General features: G+C 37.1%; 2 protein-coding genes across 2 annotated transcripts; both read left to right on the top strand.

Moving 5' to 3' along the window:
* Window positions 1–14,989: 14,989 nt before the first annotated feature.
* On the top strand, window positions 14,990–20,128 carry LOC113321259 (CDPK-related kinase 1-like). Its single transcript, XM_026569157.1, has 12 exons — window positions 14,990–15,458; window positions 15,573–16,058; window positions 16,459–16,589; window positions 16,707–16,748; window positions 16,839–16,947; window positions 17,493–17,571; window positions 17,650–17,946; window positions 18,241–18,353; window positions 18,586–18,693; window positions 18,776–18,838; window positions 18,929–19,096; window positions 19,494–20,128. The coding sequence occupies exons 2-12, from the start codon at window positions 15,582–15,584 to the stop codon at window positions 19,629–19,631; spliced, it is 1,725 nt and encodes a 574-aa protein (XP_026424942.1). The 5' UTR covers window positions 14,990–15,458; window positions 15,573–15,581; the 3' UTR covers window positions 19,632–20,128.
* Window positions 20,129–22,330: 2,202 nt separating this feature from the next.
* On the top strand, window positions 22,331–23,504 carry LOC113324265. Its single transcript, XM_026572587.1, has 2 exons — window positions 22,331–23,066; window positions 23,263–23,504. Exons 1-2 carry the CDS (start codon window positions 22,331–22,333, stop codon window positions 23,502–23,504), a joined length of 978 nt encoding a protein of 325 aa, XP_026428372.1.
* The last annotated feature ends 4,488 nt before the right edge of the window (window positions 23,505–27,992 follow it).

Below are 27,992 nucleotides of genomic sequence, written 5' to 3'. Positions count from 1 at the left end.
TCCTCTCCTTCAAACTCTTTTAGGGTTTAACGACTAAAAGGACTTCACCTAGGGATTCGTGGATCCAGGTCCAACTAACTTTATCTTGGTAGTTCTTGTATCTTAATCTTGATGTGATTGTTGAGCTTTCTCCAATAAACAAGATAGATATAAATCACAAAGTTTCCTCGTCTCAGATTTTGTGATTCCACAAGTTTATACTTATGAGGTGAATAATTATCTAGGCTGCTCTTCGGGAGTCATAAGACCGGATTTTGAGGTTTGCTAGACTTTGTCTATTGCAATCGATTTCCTACCTCACATATCTTTAATTATAACATAAATCACATATATTCTTATCTCTGGGAGGCGGATTGGTTTAAAGTTTTCAATTGAGTCGAAGCAACTCTTAGGATGTAAATAACGTCAACTGAGGTAATCAATTACGCGGAGTCCTGCTGGGATTCAAGATGCCTAAAGAGCGCGACTGTAACTGAATTGCTGTGACGGTTTAATTCGGTCTCAACTGCATTCTAGTCCGAAGTTTTGATAGTGGGCTAGTGTCTGTAGTGGCTTAATACAGTTTGATTTTCAAATATGGATTTTTGTTAGAGGGAGAGCAAAAAGTGATCCGAGGAGAGCAGAAATCGTGGTCGACTCGCTAGTTAAGACCTATTCAATATATTATTATGACTCGGACAAAGTTACCCATACTAAATGCCCCTCATTAACTCAACAAAACTAACACCCCTTCCCTAAACAAGCTCATCGATAAATTTTGATTAATTTTAGGTAAAACACCTCAATTAGAGTACCCAATTCCCAATAGCTACGTGGGTCGATAGTTTATGCAATCTTATAGTTCTTGTTAAGAACTATATATCCTACTTTCATTTCTAGCACCGATCAACACCATGTTAAGCACAAACGATTTCACTGGTCGTCTTATTAAATGCATAAACACAACAACATTAAAAAACCCTTTTCACATTAACTAAAAATAAAAATCCATTTCACAAATCATGAGATCGAACCTAAGATCCAAAATGAGTAATATGAACAATTGTAAACAACGCTAAGAACAGAATCAATCAGTAAAGCAACACTGTATGTTAATTACTGATAGGTGGATTAAAAAAAACCTAATTTAATTCTTACTGTTTTTATATCACAACAACGATATACTAAATCATTTACTGATCTTCAAAAGTCTTTTAAGATTAAGAATCACTCTATTTGAAAGTATAAACCTTATTTATAAATTTTGATTTGTTGATTGTTATGTATGTTTTTCATTGTGGTTTATGCTGCTTTTATCGGTGTTCATCGTCCATTGGTATCCGTGGTGGAGCTGATTGGAGAACGGAAAATTGGCGTTCTTGGTCGGGTTGATTGGATAATAGTAAGACCGCCAGTGGTGTCCTGGTGTTTGGTGTTTTGGGTAGGGTTAATTTGGTCCGAGTCAAGATAATATACCGAAGGTTCAAGTTAGCGAGTCGACCGCGATTTCTTCTCTCCTCGGACCACATTTTTCTCTACCTCTAACAAAAATCCAAATCTGGACTAGGTCCCGAGGTTTTTATGCATTTGTGGTTTCCTCGTTAACAAAATTTCTAATGTATGTGTTATTTCTTTTTCCACATTATATAATTTATCTTTATAATTAAAATATCACAGGTTGTACATAAATCAATCAAAGTAGTTATATGCATCCTTGTTTGTTGGATACAACTTGATTGATCTAGGATATTTATCTTTGTGAAAAGATGAGGGTACCCAAATATACCTCAATCTAAAACTTTGCACCTATAAGTCCTTTCTCTGAAAGTAATTGTCTATGGATTGAGTCGAGACAATACTACGAATTGGTTCACACTTTGTGTGATCGTCTATGGATACAAGATCGAGACAATACGATAACAAGATAACTTGTGTGATTGACTATGGATTCAAGATCGAGACAATACAACAACGAAGTATGATTACTTGATAATAGGTTCTGACTTAACCAAACACTATAGAATTGTTATCAAGTAATTAAGAATTAACGTTTGTGTATTTTACTTCTAATTATAATAAATCAATTATAATTACGGAAATAGAAAAGTAAAAGACACAACAAGATTTTGTTAACGAGAAAACCGCAAATGCAGAAAAACCCCGGGACCCTGTCCAGAATTGAATACTCTCAGAATTAAGCCGTTATACAAAATCTAAACCAACTTCGTATAGTTGAGACCAAGCAACTAAACCTATAGTTCACCTAGTTTCCTCAGTATCCCTGCGCCTCCAACTTGCAATAAGTCACGCACTTAGAACAATTCCTTTGGTTCGTATTCCAAATTGTAAAGAACAACAAATCTGTTCGGTAACAACTCTTTTCAATCAACGTGATATGAGTTTTACAAAAGGATCTTCCGTTTAACCAATGAACTCCTAGATCAATCTATTCAACAACTACCAAAATAATTATTTAGACTATGCAATCAATACTATGAATCACAAAGAAATGTATTGATGTCGATCTACGCAACTAATCAATCCAATCTATCAAAAGATAAATCGATTATAGTAGGATCCCCATCCGATCAAGTTTTGTGCACACCAAAGATTATGAACTCAAATAAGAAATCTTCTTTGTCTTCAAATCTTCTTAGATCTTCAATAAACACATGCACACGAACAACTTGAATCTCTTGTTATCAATCACACACAAAACGGAGTCTGTTAACGATGGATTATCACAAGACGTCTTTAGATCCACAAACAGTCTAAAGATCCCCGTCGATACTTCGATCTAGTTTGAGTGAATCTTATATCAGAAGAGAAGATTATCAAGCATAAACAAACTAGGTGCAATCAAAGTTCAACAACCGTTAATCAATCAATCAAATCAATCGAAAACTAATAATAAACCGCAACTATTTAGTTTCCCACCAACAGTACTCGTAGAGCTTCTCAATCCCAAACAAGTCTTTAAAACGAGCGGTCGTAAGATATTTCGCCTAATTAGGGTACTTTCCTCTCCGAATAGACGACTCCACCAGTAACAATACAACTAGGTAGTTTTGTTGGCTCTAAGGATTAGTTTGCTCGAAATGCAAACTTCAATGTATATAGACCAAGGAAGTTTGGACACCAAGGAATTTCCAAAACCGAATATTCTCAAAGATAAGCAATAAAGCCAAAATCGGTTTTCATAATTCCTGGAAATGGTCTGTCCAAATATTGACCCAAATCTTAGTAGAAAATCTCCAATTAGTAAATGCACATTACCAATTTTTATTTCTAAAGATATGCATTTAATTGATGGAAATTAAAAGCATATAAAACTAAAAACCTTAACTAGAAGATTCTCAATTTATTTCGATCCGAGATTCTCTTTAGTTATTAAGGAATATCTTTGAAAAATAATAGATAAGAATTACTGCACATGTTCAAAGTATGTCGACATCTTTATTTTTTATCCTTTTTCATATTTACAATCTTGGAACCGATTTGCCACACTTCCAAACGAGTTTAAAATTGGTTCATCTGATTTCCAAGAACTATGTGATTGATCAAAAACATCCAATCACCATTCATGGGTTTAACGGTTCTACCAAACAAAGTTCGGTTCTACCTCCAAGTGGCTACTAGGATCGGTTACACTAGTTTCCATAAAATGGATAACTAAGTACCAGAATCGGTCACCACTTATTTATGGTACTTACTTGTGATCAGTTGCACAACTTATAGGATCGGCTACACCAATTACTAAAACTTGTTAACCTACTACAAGGATCGATTACACATCTTGTGATTAGTTCCACCAAGTTCTAGGATCGGTTACCCAATGACTAAGAATGGTCACACCAATTACAAATATCGATCATACCATCTCAGGTGGTTACTTAAGATTGGTTTCACTAATAAAAGTCATACCGATACATAAGTTAGGCATTGTGAATAGTTTTACCAATATATATAAACAAGTTATGAGCGGTTATACTAAACACACATATTGGCAATCCAAATATTTGCAATGAATAACAATTCCAATAAGCCTAGCGATTTCCCTTTCGATTCACAAAACAAGTTTATGAATTTTATTTCCTTTAAACTAATGTAAAACATTGTTTCCTAGGACGAAATCTTCACCCATACCCATACATAATCACAATAGCATTCACACGATTATGTCGATGTATTATATACGAAGTTCAAAAGATAAGCGTTATACTTCGTATTATAATTCCTTAATACTACGTCTAACTAGAGTATAATCATTCACAACTTCACAGTTATATTTTTAATATAGCACGACTTGGGAATGAAACTGTTCAAGTCAAAATATTACTAACCTCAAGAGGAAGGATGATGTCATCGATGTAGCTCTTTACTTCTTCACATTCTCCAAGTCTTCGAGTAATACTTGTAAGTCTCATATCCTAATAACTTTCTAGCTAACATATACTAAGTTGACTCTAATAAATAATCAAGCGACTCTTTAAATGAGTTTTGGTTCACTAAAATATGACAACAAAACTTGACATACAACGCTTGGTGGGTTCAACCGAGCAATGCTCTAACACTTTGGAACCGTCCAAGTACTCTCATAGAATAATCAGGTTCACAGACTTGTTTCTGTGTACATTCTGATTGTGAGAGAAAGAGAAATAAGCCCTTCATATAATTCCTGGTTGAGATTCATTAAGTTGAAATCTCATAATTGTATTCGAGTTTAGTCCATACAGTTGCATAGGATAAAGTTGGTGGTGTATTTTGGTACCCCGCGTTTTTAACAGTTTTTTCTTGGGAAGATATCGTTTATGCCTCTCAATAAAATAATAACATTGAGACCCATAAGACGAAAACCTTTTCCCATGTATGAATAATATGGAAATATCTGTTTGAAATTGGATTGGAATGATATTTCTTTTTATCAATGATTTGACAATTGAATTCTATCAAGCCCATTGAATTGATGTCTAATTGTATCTATACCAATAGCCAGCTTCAAGATGTTGTTGAACCAATTGTTGTATTTGCATGTCGTTATATCCGTTCGACAACATTTGTAACAATTTTTCTCCAACCCTCATTCATCAACCCGTGTTTGAGGGTAAAAACTGGTTCTGCTGTTTTTGGTAAATTTGGGTGTGTTGATGAGAAACGAATTCAAACCCTAAATAGTTCACTGCACGGGAGTACTTTTAGATTCGAGAGATCGATCTGTAAGACTCTGGCCTAAACTAAAAAATGACCGTTCCAGATTCAATTCGGTCACAAAGTGAAGGAGACGGGGTTGATCTTAGGAAGGGAAGCGAAGAAGGTGTTTGAGATCAGAATGTTGAATTATGAAGGTGTGGCTGTTTATGACTTGTATCAGAATGTGGAACTGGCTTGCAGAATGTAAGCTATCAGTTCTTGGTGTTTTCTGGATACTGTGTTGATAACACTTGTGTTCTTCTTCGATCTTTCGAGATACGATCTAGGCCGTCCAACTAGGCTGGTTAAGTTGGACGGATGCAATGGATTTTGAGACCGTTTTTGCCGGTCTCAACTCATTTGAACTTGTTTTTCCAACAGCGCGATCACCCACATTGGGGTTAATCGTTCGAAGCGATGCGGGTATACTAAGTGGAAGCCGTTCGGCCAGGGGATTAGTAAGCCCGCCAGTGGTCACCATGATGATCGCCTAGTTTTGCAAGGAGTAGGACAGGCTTGTTGGAGTGCGTGGCTAAATTGTGTGGCCACGATTATTTTTGAGACTTGCATGGACAATTTAGATTTTCCCTAAGGAATTTAAATGTGTTTAATCGAGCTATCTCTTAATTAAAAGTGCATCGATACGAAAATCTCTTTGTCAGAGAACGATGCAGCCTGTGTGAGTACTTTTATGCAGATCTCAATATTGACACTTCGGGAGATTCATGCTACTCTGATGAGAGTGAACATTAAATCGTCATGTCATGTCAATATTGAGAGTCCGGCTGGGAACGTAGCATAGGAAAATACTAGGCTAGTCATGCATTAGTGAATAATGCTGGTGGAAGATAAAATTCACAGAATATTTTGGGATTGCTGTTGCATGCACCATTCTGAGTAAATTTCATATATATAGATATATTGAATTGCTCAATACATATGTGAGCGAAGAGGCTTAAGCACTCATTGCTTTTAAATGATTTTGTTTCTTTGCAGGATGACAACGCATTAAATACAGGATTTACGATTTTAGCCCTGGAACTAAAAACCACCATCAACATTAAGTCTCCTGCTTAGTACGTAATAGTGACATTGTTGCGGGCTAAGCATTAGATGGTGACAAATAAAGATAAAACTCATGAAATAAAGTTATATTTTACCAGGAGAGATGGTTCGGCCTGTCCTTGGAACATGTCACGTTCAAGAGGCGTCCAGGTAAGCTTTCCCCTAGCATTATGTCGATTTGCACCAGGTAGATTAGGCATACGGTTGGTTGGGATCTCAAACTGCATTCCAAGTCCCTTGTACATCTGAGTATCGTTCGAGAGCGTGTCCAAGCTTTCCTGGCTTCGGTTAGCATGGAAGAAAAGCAGAGGCGCGATGAAGCATCCCAGCTAACAAGTGCTAGGGCTGAAAGGTTTGCTTCCCGTGTAAAGTGAAGGAGGGTGGAGAATAACATGAACTCCTGGATAAACATGAATACCCTATTCATGACGATGTCATAATCCTCGACTCTGAGGTGGACGAGCCCCATCACGAGGAATATCCTTAAAAGGTTGTTGAAGCAATTTCTGAAAAGGATGTTGAAGCAGCTCGAGAGGATGTTGAAGCGGCTTCGGAGAGGATGTTGAAGCATCTCCTGGAGAGGACTCTAGTGAAGGCGCCACTATCCCTGGCGTTGATGACACTTCTTTGATGTTTAGTAGTCTTTGTTTCATGCGGCTGGAGCCAGGGCTTGATCGAATAATAATCCCTCATTCATGTTGCTTTTATGATTTTATGATTCCAGTCGGATGAATGAATGAAATCTCCCGACTAAGAAATCCAAATTCTTAGAAAGATATTGCAATATCTTGAAACTTTAGACGTAGCGCTCTTCGGTAAGGTTAGAGTAGCGTCTGTGTACATGATTTTGAAATCTGAACTATCCCATTCTTTTGTTTGATATTCCCCTTGCAGACTACACGCGTCTTGAAGATTTTTGGCGTGCCGGCTAGGCATGTAGAAGGATGGGCGTCGCGCCGCGAATCTTCAAGGACTTCGTTCCAAGCGACATCTTTTGAACCGTCTTCTGAATCTTGGATGGTTGTATGAAATGGGATGCGATGAGCAGTCCCCCAGTTACACTTCAGTTTCGATGACGTGGATGGATATGTGAAAGTATCTCTAATTTGTTCTTTTGGAGTCTTTGATGCACATGTACGTCTTCATGTTTAGAAATTTCTGCGGGTCGTAAAGCTTCAATAACAATGATGCTGATATTAGAAATAAACCGGTTAACGGACGTGAAGGCATCCTGTGCTGGCAGTCCCCAGGTGTAATTATCCTGAGTTTATTTTCTCTTGAACGACGTACTTCCACTGCATTTGACGGTAAGGTGGTTGACGAATTGATGAAGGCGGCAATCTTTTGGATTCGTCATTTGTTGATCAATGGGCGGGAGTCACTCCTGATAGATATGTATTGTATCCAAACTTTGGCAGGCCATGTACCCTTCCCATAGGAAATTGGAAATCTAGAAACACCGAATCTGACTTTGTCAGCGATGTGGTTGTTGATGCGCAGCTTCGTGCATGCCTTGGGTAGGCTTCACTGAGCTCCGTGGAAGGCATGATTCGGTCGGTCTGCCTTGTTGAGGCGCGACTTTCCTCTTTGATTCTTCATTGATAACAGTGCTTGTGGATGGTTGAACCAAATACTGCTGGTCGGTCAGGCGCCTCCCAAACAAGGAGGTGATGATACTCTTACGCTGCATCTTTGAAAAGTGGTAACCTTGTCACGGTTATGACTTCTTGGTTGACCGTCTCTTATGGGTTGAAAAGATCCTTGACAGTGAAGGGATTCCGTGTTGAGCCTCAGTCCCAAAGCGTGATTTACATGGTTATATCTTGTATGGTCGGTGGGTTTACCATAATAAAGATATCGTCATCTCGCCTCCGTGACTCTATTACTTCTCCATGGGAAAATAAAATATGCAAAAGTTCGGATTGTCTTTGTCCGTAGTGGTTGTTGCTATGGTGAAGCTCGGGATGATATCAACAAAAGAACAACAACGGTTCTTGGAAGCAGCTGTGATCAGAAGAGACTGGAAGGGAGAGGCGTGATAGCTACGGGCACGAACTTGGCAGTCTTCATATAGTGGTAGAGCTTGTCACGTTATTAGAGGGAGAAGTTAATGATGGAGTTGATAGCTTCCTTGATGTTGCCTCATGGAATGGAAAATAGAGAGACAGTCCTTGATGTTGCTTCATGGAATGGAAAATAGCGAGACAGTCCCCTGCCCAATAGTATCCACTTAGCTTTCGACTTGATATATGTTGTCGCGCTGGGTTTCTGAGGAAATAATTTGGATGAGAGTTGGAGTTGAACCTTATGTTGATGAGGATCGTACGAGTTACTGATCATGAGGCCGTCTTTGCGTCTACGTTGCGTTTCATAGACGTCCATGCATATCGCTGGTCTTTGACAATACATACGCTCTCTTGAGTATGTCCTCGTCTTTGGACATCTTGGAATCATAATGATAGCGTGCTTGCGTCTCTCTAAATTAAGCATCTTTGAGATTGGTAGCGCTGAGCAGTCCCCAGCCATACTTTTTTTCCTTTTTCATCTTTGGATCGTGTCTTTGAGGAGTAGAGAAGTTCCCTCATGCAAACGACTTAACTAACAGGTTGTGCAAATATGATGAAGCTCTTAACATGGAGAGTTCGTATGTACCTCTTAAGTCCCAGGTGCAATCTCCTTTGGTAACACAACTACTTCTTCTACGGGAGACGAAATTCTGAAAGCGTCTCTCATTGATGTTGTTTCCGTCGAGCCAAATATGAAATATCTTTGATGTTGTTTTATCATTGTGGCAGTCGTGCATGTGGTACTGGAGTTGGAGTGGGCGATTTTGGACACGCATGATATTGTATCTCGGTGGTTTTCTTCTTGCTGCTTCAGTGAAACTGCTTATAGAAGGTTGAAGGTTGTATTGCTTGTTGGTGAGATGTATGCTTCCAAGAATATCATGAGGCTCTTCTTTCCTGGCAGACCTGGTTCTTTCTAGCAGGGCAGGTGGTGTTACAACAATTGTTGTTCAGTCACATTTGGATCGTGACTCTCCAGTGCCTGAATTCTGGACCTATTGACATAATCGCTTGGATGTTTGTTGTTTCGCTGAAACATTCTTCCTAAGGCTGACAGAGTGATTCTCCAAAGCTGCAGATTCTTTCTCATCATGATGACGCGGGCATCGTAATCTTCTGGAGGCTGCTCTCTTGAAGCGTCGGCTCCAGTAGATCTGAAGATGTCTCGTTGTTTCTCTTGTCTGGGTTGACATAATAGGCGAACCCCTTTACGATGATTCGAAGATGTGTCAAGACTCCTTTGTTATTATAGATGTACGAACCCTCGGAATTATGCCATGTTCTGGATATTTTCTTGTGTGATCTCTGCAGGTATCTTTTTAGGACTCCACTGGTGTTGAGATTTGTTGTCGTTTATCTCCATACTGGAACAACGGATATGCGAATCCTCCCTTTATCTATCTGGGTGTGGATCCTGGTGATGTTAATATTAATGATAACTTTGAGGCATTTCTGGTTTGCTCCATATAACACTCGTGGTGTTACAGAGAATGCGGTATCTCCATCCGGACCTTCGAGAGACGCCGTTGTGCTCTTCTAAGTAGTAGCCACGTCTTCTTGTGTCTCCACGCGGCTTTCTGATCCTGTCATATGGGATATTTACTAGTGCTCAACTATCTGAGGCATTTCCAGTAGCATTGCTTGAAAAGCATTTTTTGTGAAGCTTCTTAGCGAATGGAACACCAGAATTGAAATTGGTTGTTAAACCTACATTGAACTTAATGATTGAATTGTATCTAAGATCCACCATTTTGAAATTGAGAAAACTGGAATGAATATTGAGAAACTGATTTTGCAACCGAGAGATTAATCTCCCACTGTGGTCGCCAATTGTTTGAGGGTAAAAACTGGTTCTGCTGTTTTTGGTAAATTTGGGTCTGTTGATGAGAAACAAATTCAAACCCTAAACAATGCACTGCACGGAAGTACTTTTAGATTCGAGAGATCAATCTGTAAGACTCTGGACTAAACCAATAAATGGTCGTTCCAGATTCATTTCGGTCACAAAGTGAAAGAGAAGGGGTTGATCTTAGGAAGGGAAGCGAAGAAGGTATCTGAGATCAGAATGTTGGTTGTTTATGACTTGTATCAGAATGTGGATCTGGCTTGCAAAAACGTAGGTTATTAGTTTTTGGTGTTTTCTGGATACTGTGTTGATAACACTTGTGTTCTTCTTCGATCGTTCGAGACGCGATCTAGGCCATCCAACTAGGCTGGCTAAGTTGGACGGATGCAATGGATTTTGAGACCGTTTTTTCCGGTCTCAACTCGTTTGAACTTGTTTTCCAACAACGCGATCACCCACATTGGGGTTAATCGTTCGAAGCACTGCGGGTATACTAGGTGGAATCCGTTCGGCCAGGGTATTAGTAGGACCGCCAGTGGTCACCATAATGATCGCCTAGTTCTGCTAGGAGTAGGCTAGGCTTGTTGGATTGCGTGGCCAAACTGTGTGGCCGCAAATATTTTTGAGACTGGCATGGACACTCTAGATTTTCCCTAAGGAATTTAACCGTGTTTGATCGAGCTATCTCTTAATTAAAAGTGCATCGATACGAAAATCTCTTTGTCAGATAACGATGCAGCCTGTGTGAGTACTTTCATGCAGATCTCAATATTGACACTTCGGGAGATTCATGCTACTCTGATGAGAGTGAACATTAAATCGTCATGTCATGTCAATATTGAGAGTCCGGCTGGGAACGTAGCATAGGAAAATACTAGGCTAGTCATGCATTAGTGAATAATGCTGGTGGAAGATAAAATTCACAGAATATTTTGGGATTGCTGTTGCACGCACCATTCTGAGTAAATTTCATATATATAGATATATTGAATTGCTCAATACATATGTGAGCGAAGAGGCTTAAGCACTCATTGCTTTTAAATGATTTTGTTTCTTTGCAGGATGACAACGCATTAAATACAGGATTTACGATTTTAGCCCTTGAACTAAAAACCACCATCAACAACCTGAAAAATTCAGAGCCATAAAATGGGCTAACTAGTTAACACACTTTCCTCCAGATACCAGACATTGCGGTCCGATCATACTTTATAACACAACTTATCTAGATAGAAATATCACCATCATTTTAAATATTTAAGTTTATTAATCCACGACATTCACAATATTGTTAAAGCTATATTACTAAAGAAATAAAAAATTCACGACACATCCGAGATTTTCTTTAGCTCGACAGAACTATTTCCTACAAGCTAGCTAAGAAAGTAAGAATTAATCAAACTTAAGATGGTATTTCCTTTTTATTTTTGTTAAATCTGGAATACCTCTTTTTTCGGAGCAATTTTTTTCTTTTTTTTTAGAATAGTTTAGGCAAGCCTAAGGGGAATACCGCTAGAGTCAATGCCGTGAAGGTTGCAACTGTTCTTATGATTACCGTTAAACAAGCCAAAGCTAAATGAATAGTCCATAGGTTCCGAGTTTTGTGAATAATTTTAAGGTTAACTAAAACAGAAGAAATGATGTTGTTTCTATTTTTCTTCATCTTCATTACCCCATTTACTTCCTCTGTGGTAACTGAGATGAACATGGGTTTACCCGATAAATACTTTTAGTGATTCTTAAAAACTTTAAGAGAATTCGAAAGTATTGTGTTATTGGTCGTATACTTCTAAAATCTCTTTCAAAGTTTATGTTACTGGTTATATATTATTAAAAGGTCTTCTAAAGTTTGTGTTACTTGTTGTAAACTTGAAAATTCAAAGACTTTGTGTACTTGTCTATTTTCAAGACTTTGAGTGACTTTTGTGTAAAAATTTTTCTTGATGAAGTCTTGCAAAATATGTAAGATTTTGGAAGACTTCCCAGAAAAACTAAAAATATTTTTTATTCTCTTTTATTTTGTCTCATAAATATACAATCTATAAAACCCATATCGTAGATGCATATATGCCTAAAAAATAAATCATAGATGAATATAAATTATATTAAATGAATAAATATTTTATTTTGTTTTATTTATTTGGTACAAATGTGTAATAATAATTATTATTATTTATTGCATTTTATCGAGCGAAAGAAATATGTTATCTATATAATGATTTTTTTTTATTTTGTTGAAGTTAGCATAATAAATACAATATGATTAATTTAATATTTATACTTTTAGGTTTTATATAATTCGTTAGATTTATGTAACTATCTATATAAAATTTGTTTTTACAACTCTTCAGAACTTTAGAAATCTCTACAAGACATAACTCTGCAAGAGTTTATCAATTTATATACAACTTTCAGAAAGTTATTAATTTTCGTGATTCTTTTAAAATCTCCATAAATCTTTAAAAGTATTTATCAAGTAAACCCTTGGAAATCCCCCTTGGATAACAATTTGATAGAGCATAGTAAATCCGACAAAAATCTCAATAGTTTCACCTTGAATTACAACATTGGGATGCTGCGTTTCTTTGGCCCAGTTAAAAATTAGATCTGTTCCTCCTGTTGCTCCCAATTTTTTATGGTGTACGAGATGTCCTCTAATTCCAAAAATGTTGCTTGCAAAATCCATAGTAGTTAGTGCAGTGTAGTAATGGAGGGTCTGTGGATCTTGTAGAGTGCAAATTTTACGACAATTCCAAAGTGAACTTAAGATAATATTTAGATATCGGAAGTTGAAGTTAATTCTAGAAGTCAGAAACAAAAATATTCTGCTCAAAAGAGTTGGGCTATTTGGATTAGGGTTGTCAATGGGTACTCATTACCCGGATCCGGAACCGGACCCGGTATATTAGGGTCCGGTTCTGGGTCCTAAAGTTGGACCCATTAGCTACTTAGGACCCGGCGGGTAATTACCCGATTGGACCCGAATTTAAACGGGTCCAAACGGGCAATACCCATTGGGTACCCGCGGGTATCGGGTACCCGTTTATTCATTCTTTTATTCATGTTTTTAGCAAAATTATAAGTATTTTTTCTAGTTTTAGCTTTGATATTTTACTCATTTAAATTTTTTCTCTTACATTTAATCTTTATTTAGTACATTCATAAGAAATAATAATATTTTTTTATAAAAATTACTTAAATCCAAGCTAAAAAGAGAAATATATTAAGTTTTTGAGATTTTTTAAATAGTTTTCTTTAGACCCAATGGGTACCCGGAACCGACGGGTACCCGGGTATTTAAACGGGTCCGGTTCTGGGTCCACAAATTTAGGAACCGGACCCGGAACCGTTAGGAACCGGACCCGACCTTTATAAGTAGGGTCCGGGTCCGGGTCTAGTGATACCCGGGAGGACCCGGACCCGTTGACACCCCTAATTTGGATAACACATCAGAAGTAGCTTTTCGACTTCCAGAAGTCAGTTTGAGTATTGAATTTCAAAACGACTTCTAAAAGTCGAAAAGGTAACTTTTTGTGAAGCAAAAATGTTTTGTTTATGGAAAAGCAGAAGAAGCAGAAGTCAGACGCAGATTTGTATCCAAACGTGCTAACATTTTTCTACTTTTAGAAGCCTTCCGAAATCGTGTTCCAAATTATATTAATGACCTTTTGTTTTTAGAAGTCAAAAAGTAACTTTCAAAGTAGTGGTATTCAAACAAGTGTATACTGTTGCAAACTAGCAACAAATGCATGAATTCCCTTCCGAAAAGTTATAAGTGTTCGGACAAAAATCCCCTACTGTCGTTCCTGTTCCCGTTCCCGTTCCTTTCGCCTGTAATGTGGTGCACATCTAAATCCTTCTTTCGGATGCGCGTGGTGGGTCATGAACTGAATATTATTTACCAGTACTTCTACGACACATCACAAAAGAAAAAAAAGATAGCAGGGAAAGATGATAGGGATGAGAACCTTTGTTGATAAATTGGACCGTATTCAAACTGAGTCTGTGGATGGCAGGGATGCAGGCTAACGTTTCTCGTGAAAAAGAGAGAAAAGGAGGATCCAGTTTAGCCTCGGTGACCATCATCAAGCCACAAGCATGTACGTACGTTCTTCTTCACCGTGACGTAACTCTTGAATACTCGGGCCATATTACAACCACTTAAAAATTAAAAATCCATCTACTACTGTTGTCTGAAATGTTTTAAAAGAAGATTATGCCGTCATTTACAAAACTGTACTTGACTGATGGATTTCATATCTTTACTGTTTATGACTATGATAACACATCAACACGAAAGACAGAGACAAACCTACCCTTACTAAAATCCACAGTTTTAGATTTTTTTATTTTATAAGGGACGGTACAGCCTGTAGCGGTTCCGCACCTGACCTGACCTGACCTGATCACATCCTTCCCAAAGACCAACGCCTACCCAATCACACCATCCAGACACAGCGAGTCATTTACCAGAAAAACCACAGACCAATTAGTAGACTAGAATATACACCTCCTGATATACACAGCATACATAACTGATAAGGGACACATCATTTTTTTTTTTTGTTAGGAAACCAGCAGGAAGACAGTGATCCGACATAAGATTATTTATGGTAGCTGTAGTTAACAGAACCAAGTTGGAAATGAATCAAAAAAGCTAACTAAAAATCTAATAAGTAATAACTGATAACATTGGCCTGACAAAGTGCACAATGAAATGGTTGATATTTGTATAAGGGGTGACTGAAAACAGAAAAGTCCAAAAATGCAAAAGAGAAACTCATTTTGCACTCAAAAAGAAAATCTTTCTCACAAAAATTTTCACACAGAAAATAAAAATAATAAAATAATAAAAGCGAAGAAAAGGAAAGGAAGGAAAAAAAGAGAGGAAGTTCCCCTCCTTTTCTTCTTCTCTTTACTTTGCTTCTCTGCTCACCATTCTCTCTCTCTCAATCTCACAAAAGCTCTTCCTCTCTGAGTTGAGAGAGAATTGGATACCTCTTTTTTATTCCTCTTATTTCCCCCATCATCTCTTGCTTTATTTCTCTCATCTTCTTCTTAAAATCCATACTCCTCCGTTTTTTCACTGGTTTCTTAATTTGGGTATCCAATTTTATCTACAATCTATCCTTCTAATCTTCTTGCTGATATCAATTTCTTCCCTGTTTTTTTTCTAGGGTTTTCAGCTGTCTCTTTGAATTTTGATTTTTTTTTTTAGTTTCTATAAGTTGTTGTTCTGACTGCTAATTCAAAGGAAAAAAAAAAACTCAAAAAAGAAGAAAGAATTTTTTTTTATCTCTCCAAAATTCTGGGTATGTATTTCACTTCATTATTACTCTTGATTTTGCTTTTTTGGTAAACCTAGAATTGTGTATTGTGTATTGTATTATTTTAGTGTTGTTTATTTTTTGTCTTTGTTTGTGAAGGTTGTGATCATGGGTCTTTGTCATGGAAAACACATCCATAATCCTCAAAATCTATCCGAAAACCCTATAATTCCTGGAGATCTTGAAAAACAAGTGATTCCAGAAGTAGATAAATCAACCAATTATCCAAGTCCAAGTCCATTACCAAGTGGATTCAAGAATTCACCTGCAAATTCAAGTGTGAATTCAACGCCTCTTAGATTCTTCAAACGACCTTTCCCACCTCCTTCACCAGCTAAACACATCAAAGCATTCCTTGCTCGTAGACATGGCTCTGTAAAGCCAAATGAAGTTTCAATTCCTGAAGGAAGTGAATGTGAATTGAGTTTGGATAAGAATTTTGGATTCTCAAAACAGTTGGTCTCTAAATATGAGCTTGAAGAAGAATTAGGTCGAGGTCATTTTGGTTATACTTGTTCTGCTAAAGTCAAGAAAGGTGACATGAAAGGTCAGGAAGTTGCAGTCAAGGTTATTCCAAAAGCAAAGGTTTAATTCTTTACCCTTGCCTTGTTACTTCATTTACTCTTAATTGTTTTGTTTAGCATCTTCATGTGAAGTATGATTATCAATTGGAAGAAATCACCTCAGTCAGTCATCCTGTGTAATTATCATCCCCTACAGTTCTATCTGTTTCTGCTGCAAACAGGAATTAGTCGTTTCCTTCTTATCAAATTGGATTTCTTATGCTTATAGGTAGTTAATAACTTTTAGTTAACTGGATGAAAGATTCTCGCCTTATGCAAGCTCATCTTCTGAAGACCTATAATATTTTTGGACTGGATCAGTTTTTCAGGGTTTCCTGGTTTCGCTTCTATTTTCACAATAAGACCATGCATGGTTGTGTGGAAATATATATTGTTCTTATTATTGAGTTATGTTTTGGCAGATGCAAACAGCCATCGCCATTGAGGATGTTCGAAGAGAAGTGAAAATATTACGTGCTCTTGCAGGACACAAGAACCTGGTGCAATTCTATGATTCCTATGAAGATGATGATAACGTTTATATAGTGATGGAGTATGTTCGATATACCCAAATCTGGATTTTTATTTTCTTGTTTCATGTCGATGTTCTAGACAGTATATTTCAGCTATATTCTAAGGTATTTGATGTTTCCATTCTGTTGTTCTTCAGGTTATGCAAAGGAGGAGAACTTCTAGATAGGATACTGTCCAGGTACTTTGCTTGTTATACATTGGCACTAGTTGAAGTTTTTTAGTTTACATAGACATTTAGTAACTTGCATCTTTCTAATCACTTTAATAGGGGTGGGAAGTATTCAGAAGAAGATGCCAAGGCTGTCATGGTTCAGATTCTTAATGTTGTAGCCTTCTGTCATCTCCAAGGTGTGGTTCATCGTGACCTCAAACCAGAGGTAATTCCCTCATTCTTAATATTCCAACCTGAGATTTGCACAGTATTTTTTTGTTCCTGGCCATATTTAACCTCTGAGAGAATATCCTCTCAGGGGTTTAGTCCCCTGCTGATTGTTTCTATCTCTTTCAAGTGGGTCTGATTTTATGACCGTTTCGCCTATACTAAGCTTGGCATGGCATCCATGACTGGTATACCTTGCACTAGACAATTCAATGTATTATCTTTTCAGTGGTTTATGATATATAACAAGGATAACAAACGGTCTCAACTTGTTCTGTGAGTCATTGTCTTAGTCTAGAGTTACTTTTTTTTACATGTGGTGTCAGTGTCATTTTATGTTTTTTAATGAAAAACAGTAAGATAATATAGAAAAGGAAAGGGAAGTGATGTGCCAATACCATAAATGTGTGTCCAGCATTATTTCCTGATCCATACATGTTAAATTATAACTGATCAGTGTCATTTAATGTTCTTACTTTTTGATCAGATCATCTAACTACATTATTTATCCTTATTTTGATTCGATTGTACTTGTGCTTGCAGAATTTCCTTTTTAGTACAAAAGATGACACTTCGCCCTTAAAGGCAATCGATTTTGGATTGTCCGACTATGTAAAACCAGGTTAGTCACAGTTATCCGCTTCTCTTATTAATTTATTTATTTACTATGAAGTTGTTTTGACGTCTGGAGATTGTGCAGATGTAAGGTTGAATGATATTGTTGGAAGTGCATATTACGTTGCTCCAGAAGTACTACATCGGTCATATAACACTGAGGCAGATATGTGGAGTATTGGGGTGATTGCATATATACTTCTTTGTGGGAGCCGCCCCTTCTGGGCTCGGTCGGAATCAGGCATTTTTAAAGCTGTTCTGAAGGCAGAACCTAGTTTTGACGAAGCTCCTTGGCCTTCTTTATCTGCTGATGCCAGAGACTTTGTAAAGCGGTTGTTGAACAAGGATTACCGAAAGAGATTAACTGCATCCCAGGCCTTAAGTAAGTTACTTAAATTTCGATATAAATGGGTGATTAGTTTTACAAATTATAAGAAAGGTTTCTTCATGTCTCTCCTGTTAGACTCGTGATCTCAAGTCTAAATGAACTTTAGATTTTGAATTCTCCTAAAGAATGTCTATAAATTGTCAGATAATAACTAAAACAAGTTCTGAATTTAGAAAAAGCAATGGAATATTTTTCAAAGTTTGAAAAATAGGTGAACCACATACATCAAAAGTTTTTTTTTTATCTGATGATTAGATGACTAATGACTGTAGCCTTATCTTTTTTTAGGTCATCCTTGGCTGATGAATCATCAAGATATCAAGATTCAACTGGATATCTTAGTGTACAAGCTTATAAAAGCTTATGTATGCTCTTCTTCTCTACGAAAATCAGCCCTGGCGGTATGTACTTTGGTCTTCTCAATAATTTAGCATTTCATTTTTACAGAATCAGAAAATAGGTTTGCCAAATTCGATACTTTACGGTAGCATTAAATATTCTGTTGATGCTCCAGTAAAATAGATGGGTTGGATGTATATGAACTTTAAATACAGGAATTGATTCAAATTGTGGATGCAATAAAGAATTCGGAGTTTCCTCATGCCATAGTGTTAAATTCTGTTATTGTGACAGGCTGTTGCAAAGACCTTATCAGTACCTCAGCTTGCTTATTTCCGGGAGCAATTTACATTGCTGGGGCCAAATAAAAGTGGCTGTATCTCTGGACTGAGTCTCAAAACGGTTTGTTCTGATTGAATTCCCTCCTCTCCTTTTCTTTTCCCACTTTCCTATGTTAAGGTTAATCATATATTGTCATTGACAGGCTTTGATGAAGAATTCTACTGATGCTATGAAAGATTCACGGGTTCTTGATTATGTCAACATGGTATTAACCTTATGGACTTCATCTCAGTTTATTCGATAGGTTGAATGAATAATTTATGGCAGTTAGCTAATTGTTCTGCGGGTTTTGCAGGTAAATTCATTTCAATATAGGAAGTTTGATTTTGAAGAATTTTGTGCTGCTGCTATAAGTGTTCATCAGCTTGAAGGAATGGATTGTTGGGAACAACATGCACGCCGTGCTTATGATCTCTTTGAAAAGGCTGGCAACAGGGCAATCATGATCGAGGAACTTGCTTCGGTATGTATCTACCATCAATAGGCCTTTGTGAGTCTATATGTATATCTGGGTCCTATGTATGGGGAGGATATCAAAGAACGCTCTTGGTTGTCTCCTTGATATATATAACTTTACCACAACTGACCACCTAGCTGATACGAATGTTATCAAGCCCATCTATTTTACGTTTTCAAATTTTCTTACAAGACTCAAACCCATACTAGTTCCTGGACAGAAAAAATAGTGTAGCTCCTCATATTCACGTGAAAACTATTTCTTGTCAACCCAGGCAAGTTTTATTTATGTCATACATAGTAGACGACTCTGCTATCTTTATTTTCCTTTTTCTTGCCGTTGTTTTCTTAAATTGTTCGATTGACTTGGGGGGGTGATCATTCAGTTTGTTTTTCTCTTTCAGGAACTTGGGCTAAGCCCATCAGTCCCAATTCATGTCGTCATGCAAGACTGGATCAGACACTCGGATGGTAAACTTAGTTTCTTGGGATTTGTCAGGCTCCTACATGGTGTATCTTCACGTTCGTTGCAGAAAGCATGAGATACTTCCCTATTAACTTTACGTCCACCATACTACATGCAATGATTCATTGTTACATAGTTTCCGTAGTCAGTATCCATCAGGTGAGAAAATCCAAGCTGATGTTGCTCATCCAACCCTACTTTGGTTCGTGGAAAGTTATATATGTATTCATCTAGAATTTAAATTGGGGTCCAACTCTACTAAGGATGGCAAACACGATAAAGAAGCAAGACAATGTGAAGAGAGCATAAGCAAATGTATAATCTTCAAACAAGTGAAATTGTGCATTTCTTTTTTCTTTTCTTTATCCTAGGAGAGGTATCTAATGTGTATTTTAGGTGTCAAGAGGATTGTACAGTTGAGGGTATATCATATATGTTTTTTCAGGTCTAAATAGTAATATTTTTCGAGGTTCTTGTGATTCGTGGGTTCATCGTCTTGTGTATCCTCCTAGCTTCTCAGTGAGTTTTTATTTTCTCTTAAATAAATTTCATTAGTCTCTGAACCATTTTGTATTTGCGCTGACTTGCAAAGGCAGAACTGTGGGGTTCAGGGTGTCTCATCGATCTTTTGTTTGTTGCCTCTGTTGTGCTACATTGGTGGATTGCATTGTACATTCAGCAAGATATGGGAATAAAAACCTAGTATCATCAGGGCATGGTGCCATTTAAGCCTCTTACAAAACAACCATTCTGCTGAAACATTTCAACTTTCTTTTGGTCGAGGCTTCGGGTTGTAGCTTAAATATGCTTTGACGGGATTCCTATTAGCTTCCCTGGGTTGGCCTAAATTGACGTAGAGGAGAACATTGTTTTGTGTTTTGTTTAAAAAGTCCTGCAAAACAAAATGGTAGACAAGAAGAAACATCATCTGTACTTCTGTAGTGGAGTTTATGATTGACTGCCTTTTTGATATGACCATTAATATTGGGGCAAAGTTTGTGACAAATCCAAGTATCTAATGTATTTTCTGACTATTCAAAGCTAGACCAAATTCTTGTCTGACTATTGTCTCCTTTCTTTTTAATTCTAGGAGTTTACTTCTTTTGTATTTGATACAAAATCACAGGAAAGCATATTTTGTTTTGACTATAATTTCTGTATCTTTCTCAAAACATGCTACCGGTATTACTCTTTATAATCAAAACTAAGGAATTATTAGATTATTCAAATTTTAGATATTAAACTACAAGCAATTGACAACATACTATATATACCAGCGCAACCTTCTCCCTTTAATCAGCAGCAAAAGGTGGTTGCCAGAATCATCTTACAATCTATTTTTCATATATAAGTCAGTTGCCTAGAAACCCTTTGGCAGGTTCCAGAGCATCCGCTTCTCTCTACTTAACTACAATTTGTGGCAGAAATGTCAAATTTAGAAAGCTCGTTAAGGATTTCCTCATGTGAAAGTATTCCATCAAGTCCAAGAAGTAGTTTCTGCAGCAACAGTTTCAGCACTTGTCAACTGTCTCGCTTCTATAGTGAACCGACCAGTCCAACCCGAAGTTGTACTTCGGATTCTCCATTTCTTTGGGAGCTAGAGAAAGAGCAGTTTATGATCAAAAGTTCAAGTCCTGCTATTCCTCTTGGTGACATAGATAATAATTTTGAAGAAAGTTTTGAGTTCAAAACTATTACCACCATTTTGGATAATTTCGAGACACCGTTGAGTTGTCACCAAAACCATCCGAAACCAGAAACAGATCAGATTTGTTTCGCAGACCAACTCTTTGACAATGGTCATATCCTTCCATTAAAACCACCCCCACGGGTCCAATACTGTAATAGTGGTAGCAATGCAAAATTTATGTCAGAGAAATCAGTTCTTAAATCGTCACTTGCGTGTTGGAGTCTCAACAAGGCTGATTTTGATCCCTTTGCGACCGCTCTCGAGCATGTCAAGAAAGAGGAGAGGTGGAACCAAAGAATTCCAACTAATGACAGTCGTCGTCGTTCTCGTTCTCTGTCACCAATGAAGACTACTACTTGTCCTCCTTCACTCTGTGCTAATAACGCGAATGAACTCCCAGCAACCTGGAATGGGAAAATGCCACCTCATCCCCGGCACAGAAATGCAAATCCTAATAAACTAACTTATTTTGAACTCAAAGCTTTAGTCACTACAAAACCAGTTGAAAAGACAAGGGAGGCAGCGACATTGGCAGTGTTTCCTGGGAGGTCTGTGAAATTGGTCAAAGCTCAGAAGAGTAAGAGAGTGAATTTGTTGAGGGAATTTCTTGTACTCAAAATGGGGTGTCTGGGAGTCAAAGTTTAGAATCGTCACTCGCGTATTGGGTAATGGTTCCACACCACTTTCACTGGACTGCAGATCTCTATCTATATATGCAATGTACTTACTTTTTATTTATGTAATGTCTTGTATCAAAAGGTTTTAGTGACCGCCATGTTCACCAGTCACATATATGCTATTTTTTGCCAAAACTTCCATCTCCGTCAGATAACTTTCCTACTGAACTCAACTGCTTTATACAGGTGAAGTGATACCTTACTTTTTCATCTCTGCCTTGCCTGAAAATATGACACATTGAAAAAGTGAAAGTATCGCTTTTCCTGAAACTTCAATTATTTAGGTAACGTAGTAGAAGTTCTTGCGCTTTCTTAGCTATATATACAGGTTATTTAGTTATGCGGAAGACATCTTATATCGCTATACAGTTGATTAAATTCTCTAGCTTATTACTGCTTCCTTGAATCATGTCGAAGAGATGTAGAAAACAGAAAAAGTTTAACGAAGAGTCGATAGATGAAAGCAATGGAACTGTGAGTGTTCTACCAACAGAGATCGTATTAGGTATACTATCTCGTTTACATTTCCAAACAGTCTTTGACTGCAAACTAGTATCCAAAAAGTGGCGAAGTCTCATAGTTAGTACCCTTCCTTATTTTGCTGATATGCACTTGCGTTTTCATCGCAAGTTACTACGGCTTGATGATGATATCAATAGCGGTGCTGATGCTGGTAATGATAATACTACAGATGGGAGTTTGGGCATTCTTTTCTCGATTCAATTCATGAATTATGATAAGTACAAGGTCGGAGTTTACTACGGGAACTACCACGACGACAATAAACGGTTTAGTTACAGGGAGTCGACATCCCTACTGAATCATCCTCAACTAAACAGCAATAAGAAACAAAGTTATTCTTTAGTTGGCTCGTGCAATGGTCTGGTTTGTTATCGTATACCCTTCTCTGATAAGCGTGGTTTCTACGTCTGCAATCCCATGACCAAAGAATATGTATATTTGCTTGAGGAAAAACCATTTCGTTCTCTGAAGCTAAGCGGATTCGGATACCTTCCTTCTTCAAATGAGTACAAGATTGTTAGAATCTACAGTGATGGGAAAATTCAAGTGTACACTCTCGGAAGTGGCAGTGGGTGGAGGGATAAAGGAGAAGTCAAAGGCGATTGGGTGAACTCAAAGGTAGGTATGCTTGCAAACGGAGCGCTTCATTGGTTGGACTATGCAAAAAATGAAAATAATGGCCTTCGATTTGGCGGAAGAGAAATTTAACGAGGTCCAGTCTCCGCCTTGTTTTCTTCCCCCTGGTTATGATGGGAAGAATCAATACTTTCAAATCAGTGTTCTTCCAGGATTCTTATGTGTTGTTCATCTTGAACTAGATAAAGGTGTGGATATATGGTCGTTAAAGAAGATGAACGGCAACAACATCGACTATACGAAAGAACAAGTTCAGTGTTGGACATGGAGCAAGGAGTTCAGTATAGAAGCTAAAGATTGGAACTGGGATATGTATGACCCGTTTGCCCTTACCAATAGCGGAAAACTTCTGTTGTTGAAGAAACACCGTATTCCACGGGGGCGTCACTCAGCAGCATGTAAAGCTTTCCAGTTACGACCCTAAGACCGCAACTATGGAACAACTCGTGGAGGATGATCAAGTAAAAACTATATTAAACTTTGAAGCCATTCCTCACATAAATAGCTTTGTTTCACTGAGTGCTCTAGGAGAAAAGTGTAAGAAACGAAAGAAGTATCAGCGGAAGCTTGGGCGTGAGAAGACGATATAGCGTATGATTCTTAAATTAAATGAGTATATCTCAATGTTTAATTCATATTCTAGTTTACCGTAGCTCGACCTTCAACGTTATCTTGTTTTATTTTGCTTCAATTTTTTTTTCTTTAATTTTACAAAAACTTTTTGTCAGTACAACACAAATAAATAGAGTGCTTAGCTTAAATTATATTCCAGCTAATTTACATCGTAGCTATAAAAAACCCGCAAATGGGATATGGAAAGTAATTGAGGATATAATAATAATAAGCGAATAATTTTCTGCTCTTGTTAATGCACAGTCTCGTATGGAATTAATTCCGTGGGAGCAAAGTGGACTAACTTCTGAATCTTCTGCTCTTGTTAATTTCTCTGAGTTTGACAAAATCGGATCGCGAATTTTTCCATATCTTAAAGAGATGGATATACACTCACATATGAAGACAAACACGACGATATTGAAGGATCCCATAGACCGATTAACCAGATTGATTCTTGCTAGGGTATATATATGACATAGGGTATTTATGAGACATGTTTGTTTTATTAGCAATTTCATTATTTTCAACTCTAGATAAAGAAGATAAACTTGAAATCATGATCTACTAAACCAAGGTTCAATGACGAATCATGCGAAACCCGATCGACTTGATTTTCTTTTTCATCAGAAACATATCGTTTGCTCCATCATGAAAGTCATCTTTTAGAACCTAGAACCCAAATATATCATTTTCTCGTGTAAAACGAAACTTCATGAAAACAAAATCAAACCACTTTTATACCCTTTTAGATTCCCAAATATAAGATATATCTCTTTTGAAGGAAAAATGACATTCAATAATATGGAACGTCTTTCGGGAGGTATTGCAATAATATGGAAATGGATTTTCTTGTGAAGTTTTGAGTAGTGAGAATAATTGCTTCATCGGCTGCGGATCCTCTGTGCCGGAAATCCCCTGTTCCCCTGTTCCAATCCACTAGTAGCGCGAACACGTGGATACCACCTTAACAACATTTAACCCCGTTATCTTTTTTTAATCTATTTTTACTTGATAAAAATAAAAATAACAAAAGAGAACTAATTTCTTAAGATCCTGTTCAAGTCCTTCCGTTTACGAAAGTAATCTGATCAACACATATCTTTAAGATTCCTGTAACCCAAATCATATTCAGGAATATGTGACAAACAATTAGGATTTAATAAATAAATCTCTCAAATCAAGGAAGAAACCTATTAATTTAGTATAATCTTTGTAAATAATATCTTTGATTAGGTTTAGCTTGATTCTTTATTATAAATCATCATTTCTCAATCAATTAAGAAACCAAAAAATTAGTCGAATTCTCTTCCTTCACCGTCAACTTTTATCACATTAGTTTTCCACACATAAAGAATCTGTTAATAGGCAATTAAACGGGGATCACTTGACAAATCTTTATCACCTAAAAATCATGGTATGGATGTGATCCAATATGAAGTCTTTGAACTCAGACAACCATCTTTATAGATACGGTAAAAACCCAATTTCAAAATCTTGATTGCAGAAGAGATCTGTCATGAACAGTTAGTAAAAGAAAAACAGGATCGCGAAAAGTTTCCTGTTATTAGCTTTATTTTTGATTAAGTAAATACAGATTAAAAAAGCAAAGATGACGGGGGTTAAAGGCCAGTTAGGATGATATCCACTTGTCGCGCTACTAGTGGGCGGAACAGAGGCACAGAGAAATCCAGGCACAGAGGATCCGCGACCAGATTCATCTATTAATGCAAGATGACCCAAGTCAACCAGAATGGCTTCTGTCCTATATGTATGGTTATGGTAATTAATGGTTCCAAGAAATAAGAACAATGGAACTTTATTAAAGATTTAGGAAAAAATATGACTCAACCTTGGTGTCTTATGGGTGATCTAATTCTTATGCTGGTACTTCTTCATCAAGTAATGGTTGGATAAATTCAGTCATTCATTCTGTGGGGTTAGAAGATATTGGTTTTATTGGTAAGGAGCACACTTAGACAAACAATAATCTAGGAACTTGTAAAAAAGATCTAGAATTGATGTAGCTCTTGGAAATGCTGAATGGAATGTCTGTTTTCCAGCTTCAAAACTTCTTCATCTTAATCAAGTTGGAAGTGATCATTGTCCGATCATGTTAGTCTCTGATTATAAGCTACCTAAACTTTGGAAGCCTTTCAAGTTCTTTCTCTCTTGGTTTCATGACTAAAGCTGTGCAGTTGAAATTGCTAAAGCTTAGGGGAAGCATGTGCAAGGTTTTGCTGGTTTTAACTCAAAAAGAGACTACAATTTACCAGAATAACTCTTTATAAATGTAACAAAGCTCATTTTGGAGACATTAATCAAAATGTTGACATTCTGCAACAAAAACTAGGAAATGTCCAAGCCTTACCTCATTTACCAGAAAATACTTCAATGGATTTTGAAATCAATGAAGAATTGCATATGGAACAAGATACAACATGACTTCAACATGCAAAAATCTAGAGATAATTTTCTCAAAGATATGGACAATAATACTAAATGTTTTTCATACTCTTACCAATAGGAAAAGTGCAAGAAACAACATCGATTCTCTAAAAGATAAAGATGGAGTATGGGTTCATTATAAAGATCAAGTAGCTAGCCCACAAACTGATAACTTCAAGAATATAAATACTTCTTATAATCATGTCATTGACAAAAGATTTCATAATCACTTTTTACCTTTTAGTAACAGGCCTCAAATACATACCCTAGCCTAGACCTCAAACTATGAAGGTAATCCATTTGAATTAGGGAAATTCCCATAGTAATGTTCAAATAAAAAATTTTGTTGAGCCAGGTGGATGGCCAAACAAGTTTCTCCACTATGAGAATAACACTACGGGGTTGATTGTCAAGCTCCCGAGCTTAGGATAAAAGATGGAGTGTGTAGGATGAACGCGGTGCTGGAAGAAAAAACTCTGCTGCTCATGACAAAAACTCTGGCATTGGTCATATCAACGTGGGCGTGAGAAACAAAAACGCCAACGGTCGATTTTCCAACGTCCATATTCTCAACGTTATAGTTTTGAAAATTATAAATTCCTTCAACTGAATTCATTTTCAGTCACACCACTACTATTCCCTTCTTCTAAAACTCGTCTAAATCAAAAAAATTTGATACAATATGAACGACATTTTAAGAAAAGCGGTCAATAGTGTAAAGAAGAGAAGAGATCGAAGAAATGAACCGGCACCGCAGCCTGCCGCAGGTGTAGATTTTTCTCAAAATCGGGAACAAAGTTTGCTTCTCCGAGTGTCGTTGCTGCTCTATCATTAGTCCAAGGTCATGTGTCGGGGCATCAAGATCGGTCTGAGGGTTATTATAGAATAAGAGGTGGATTTTCAGACTTAAAGGATGTTTATGAAGTTCTACCCCATCGAGTCCGAGAAAGGGTTGACAGATATCTCTGGCGTGCGCTTTATAGTGTGAAGCCTAGAAGAAAAAACAACAGACTTACGACAACAGTGGTAGAAAGGTGGTGGCCGACGACGCACACATTCCATTTTATGGATTTTGATATTGATAAGCTTGTTTAACTTAATTCAAATTATATTTTTTTAAATAATTATTGAATAATCAAAAGAATTCACCAGAGTTGATATTATACTTGTAATAGGAATTACGCCCCTTGATTCGTATTTCATTTGTGGGATCCCAAGTGGAATTGGAGAGCCGAAACCATTTAACCAAGATGAATGGATATCAAATAGTAAATGAGAGACGCTTTTCCCCTCGTTTATGGAATCAGAAATACGTGAAGATTATAAAGAATTGAAAGGAAGTGTGATTAAATGTTCAGCGTTGAAGTCTTTCCTTATCCAACCCAGAAACCCAGAAGATGTAGATGACTATCCTGAACTCTAAAGGGTGTTTATCTTATGGGTACTGGGTCAGACATTCTTTTCAAACTCAACTTCTGTTGCTCGTGTTGGTTAGCTTCAAGCGTTAGAAGATATTGACAAAGCACCAGATTATGACTAGGGATGTGAAATTTTAGCAGAATTGTACTGTGGGCTGGATCAAGCGTCCATGGGCGGAGATAACTTCACTGATTTCTGGGGCATCATAGAGGTAAATATCAAAATTATTATTTTTAAATTTAAATAATTTTTATGAACAAATGTAGATTAAGTCAAAATACTAACATTATGGAGTAATTTGCAGTATTGGTGGTATACCTACTTCTGTGTTAGTAAACCAATCCTTAAAGACGATACCCATAGATTTCCAATGTTGGACATGTACATCTCGACCAACTTGGCGAAGGACACTGGCAGCGACGTCTCGGGTTCC

Source organism: Papaver somniferum, chromosome 11 (genome assembly GCF_003573695.1).
Source record: "Papaver somniferum cultivar HN1 chromosome 11, ASM357369v1, whole genome shotgun sequence".
Taxonomy (NCBI): Eukaryota; Viridiplantae; Streptophyta; class Magnoliopsida; order Ranunculales; family Papaveraceae; genus Papaver; species Papaver somniferum.
This window is presented reverse-complemented; position numbering and strand designations above follow the sequence as displayed.

Coding starts and splice junctions, on each gene's coding strand:
- LOC113321259 (XM_026569157.1), top strand. CDS start 15,582: ATGGGTCTTTGTCATGGAAAACACATCCATAATCCTCAAAATCTATCC. Junction 16,948..17,492: donor ATCGTGACCTCAAACCAGAG/GTAATTCCCTCA, acceptor TTGTGCTTGCAG/AATTTCCTTTTTAGTACAAA. Junction 18,694..18,775: donor CTGGACTGAGTCTCAAAACG/GTTTGTTCTGAT, acceptor TGTCATTGACAG/GCTTTGATGAAGAATTCTAC.
- LOC113324265 (XM_026572587.1), top strand. CDS start 22,331: ATGTCGAAGAGATGTAGAAAACAGAAAAAGTTTAACGAAGAGTCGATA. Junction 23,067..23,262: donor TTGGGTGAACTCAAAGGTAG/GTATGCTTGCAA, acceptor ATCTTGAACTAG/ATAAAGGTGTGGATATATGG.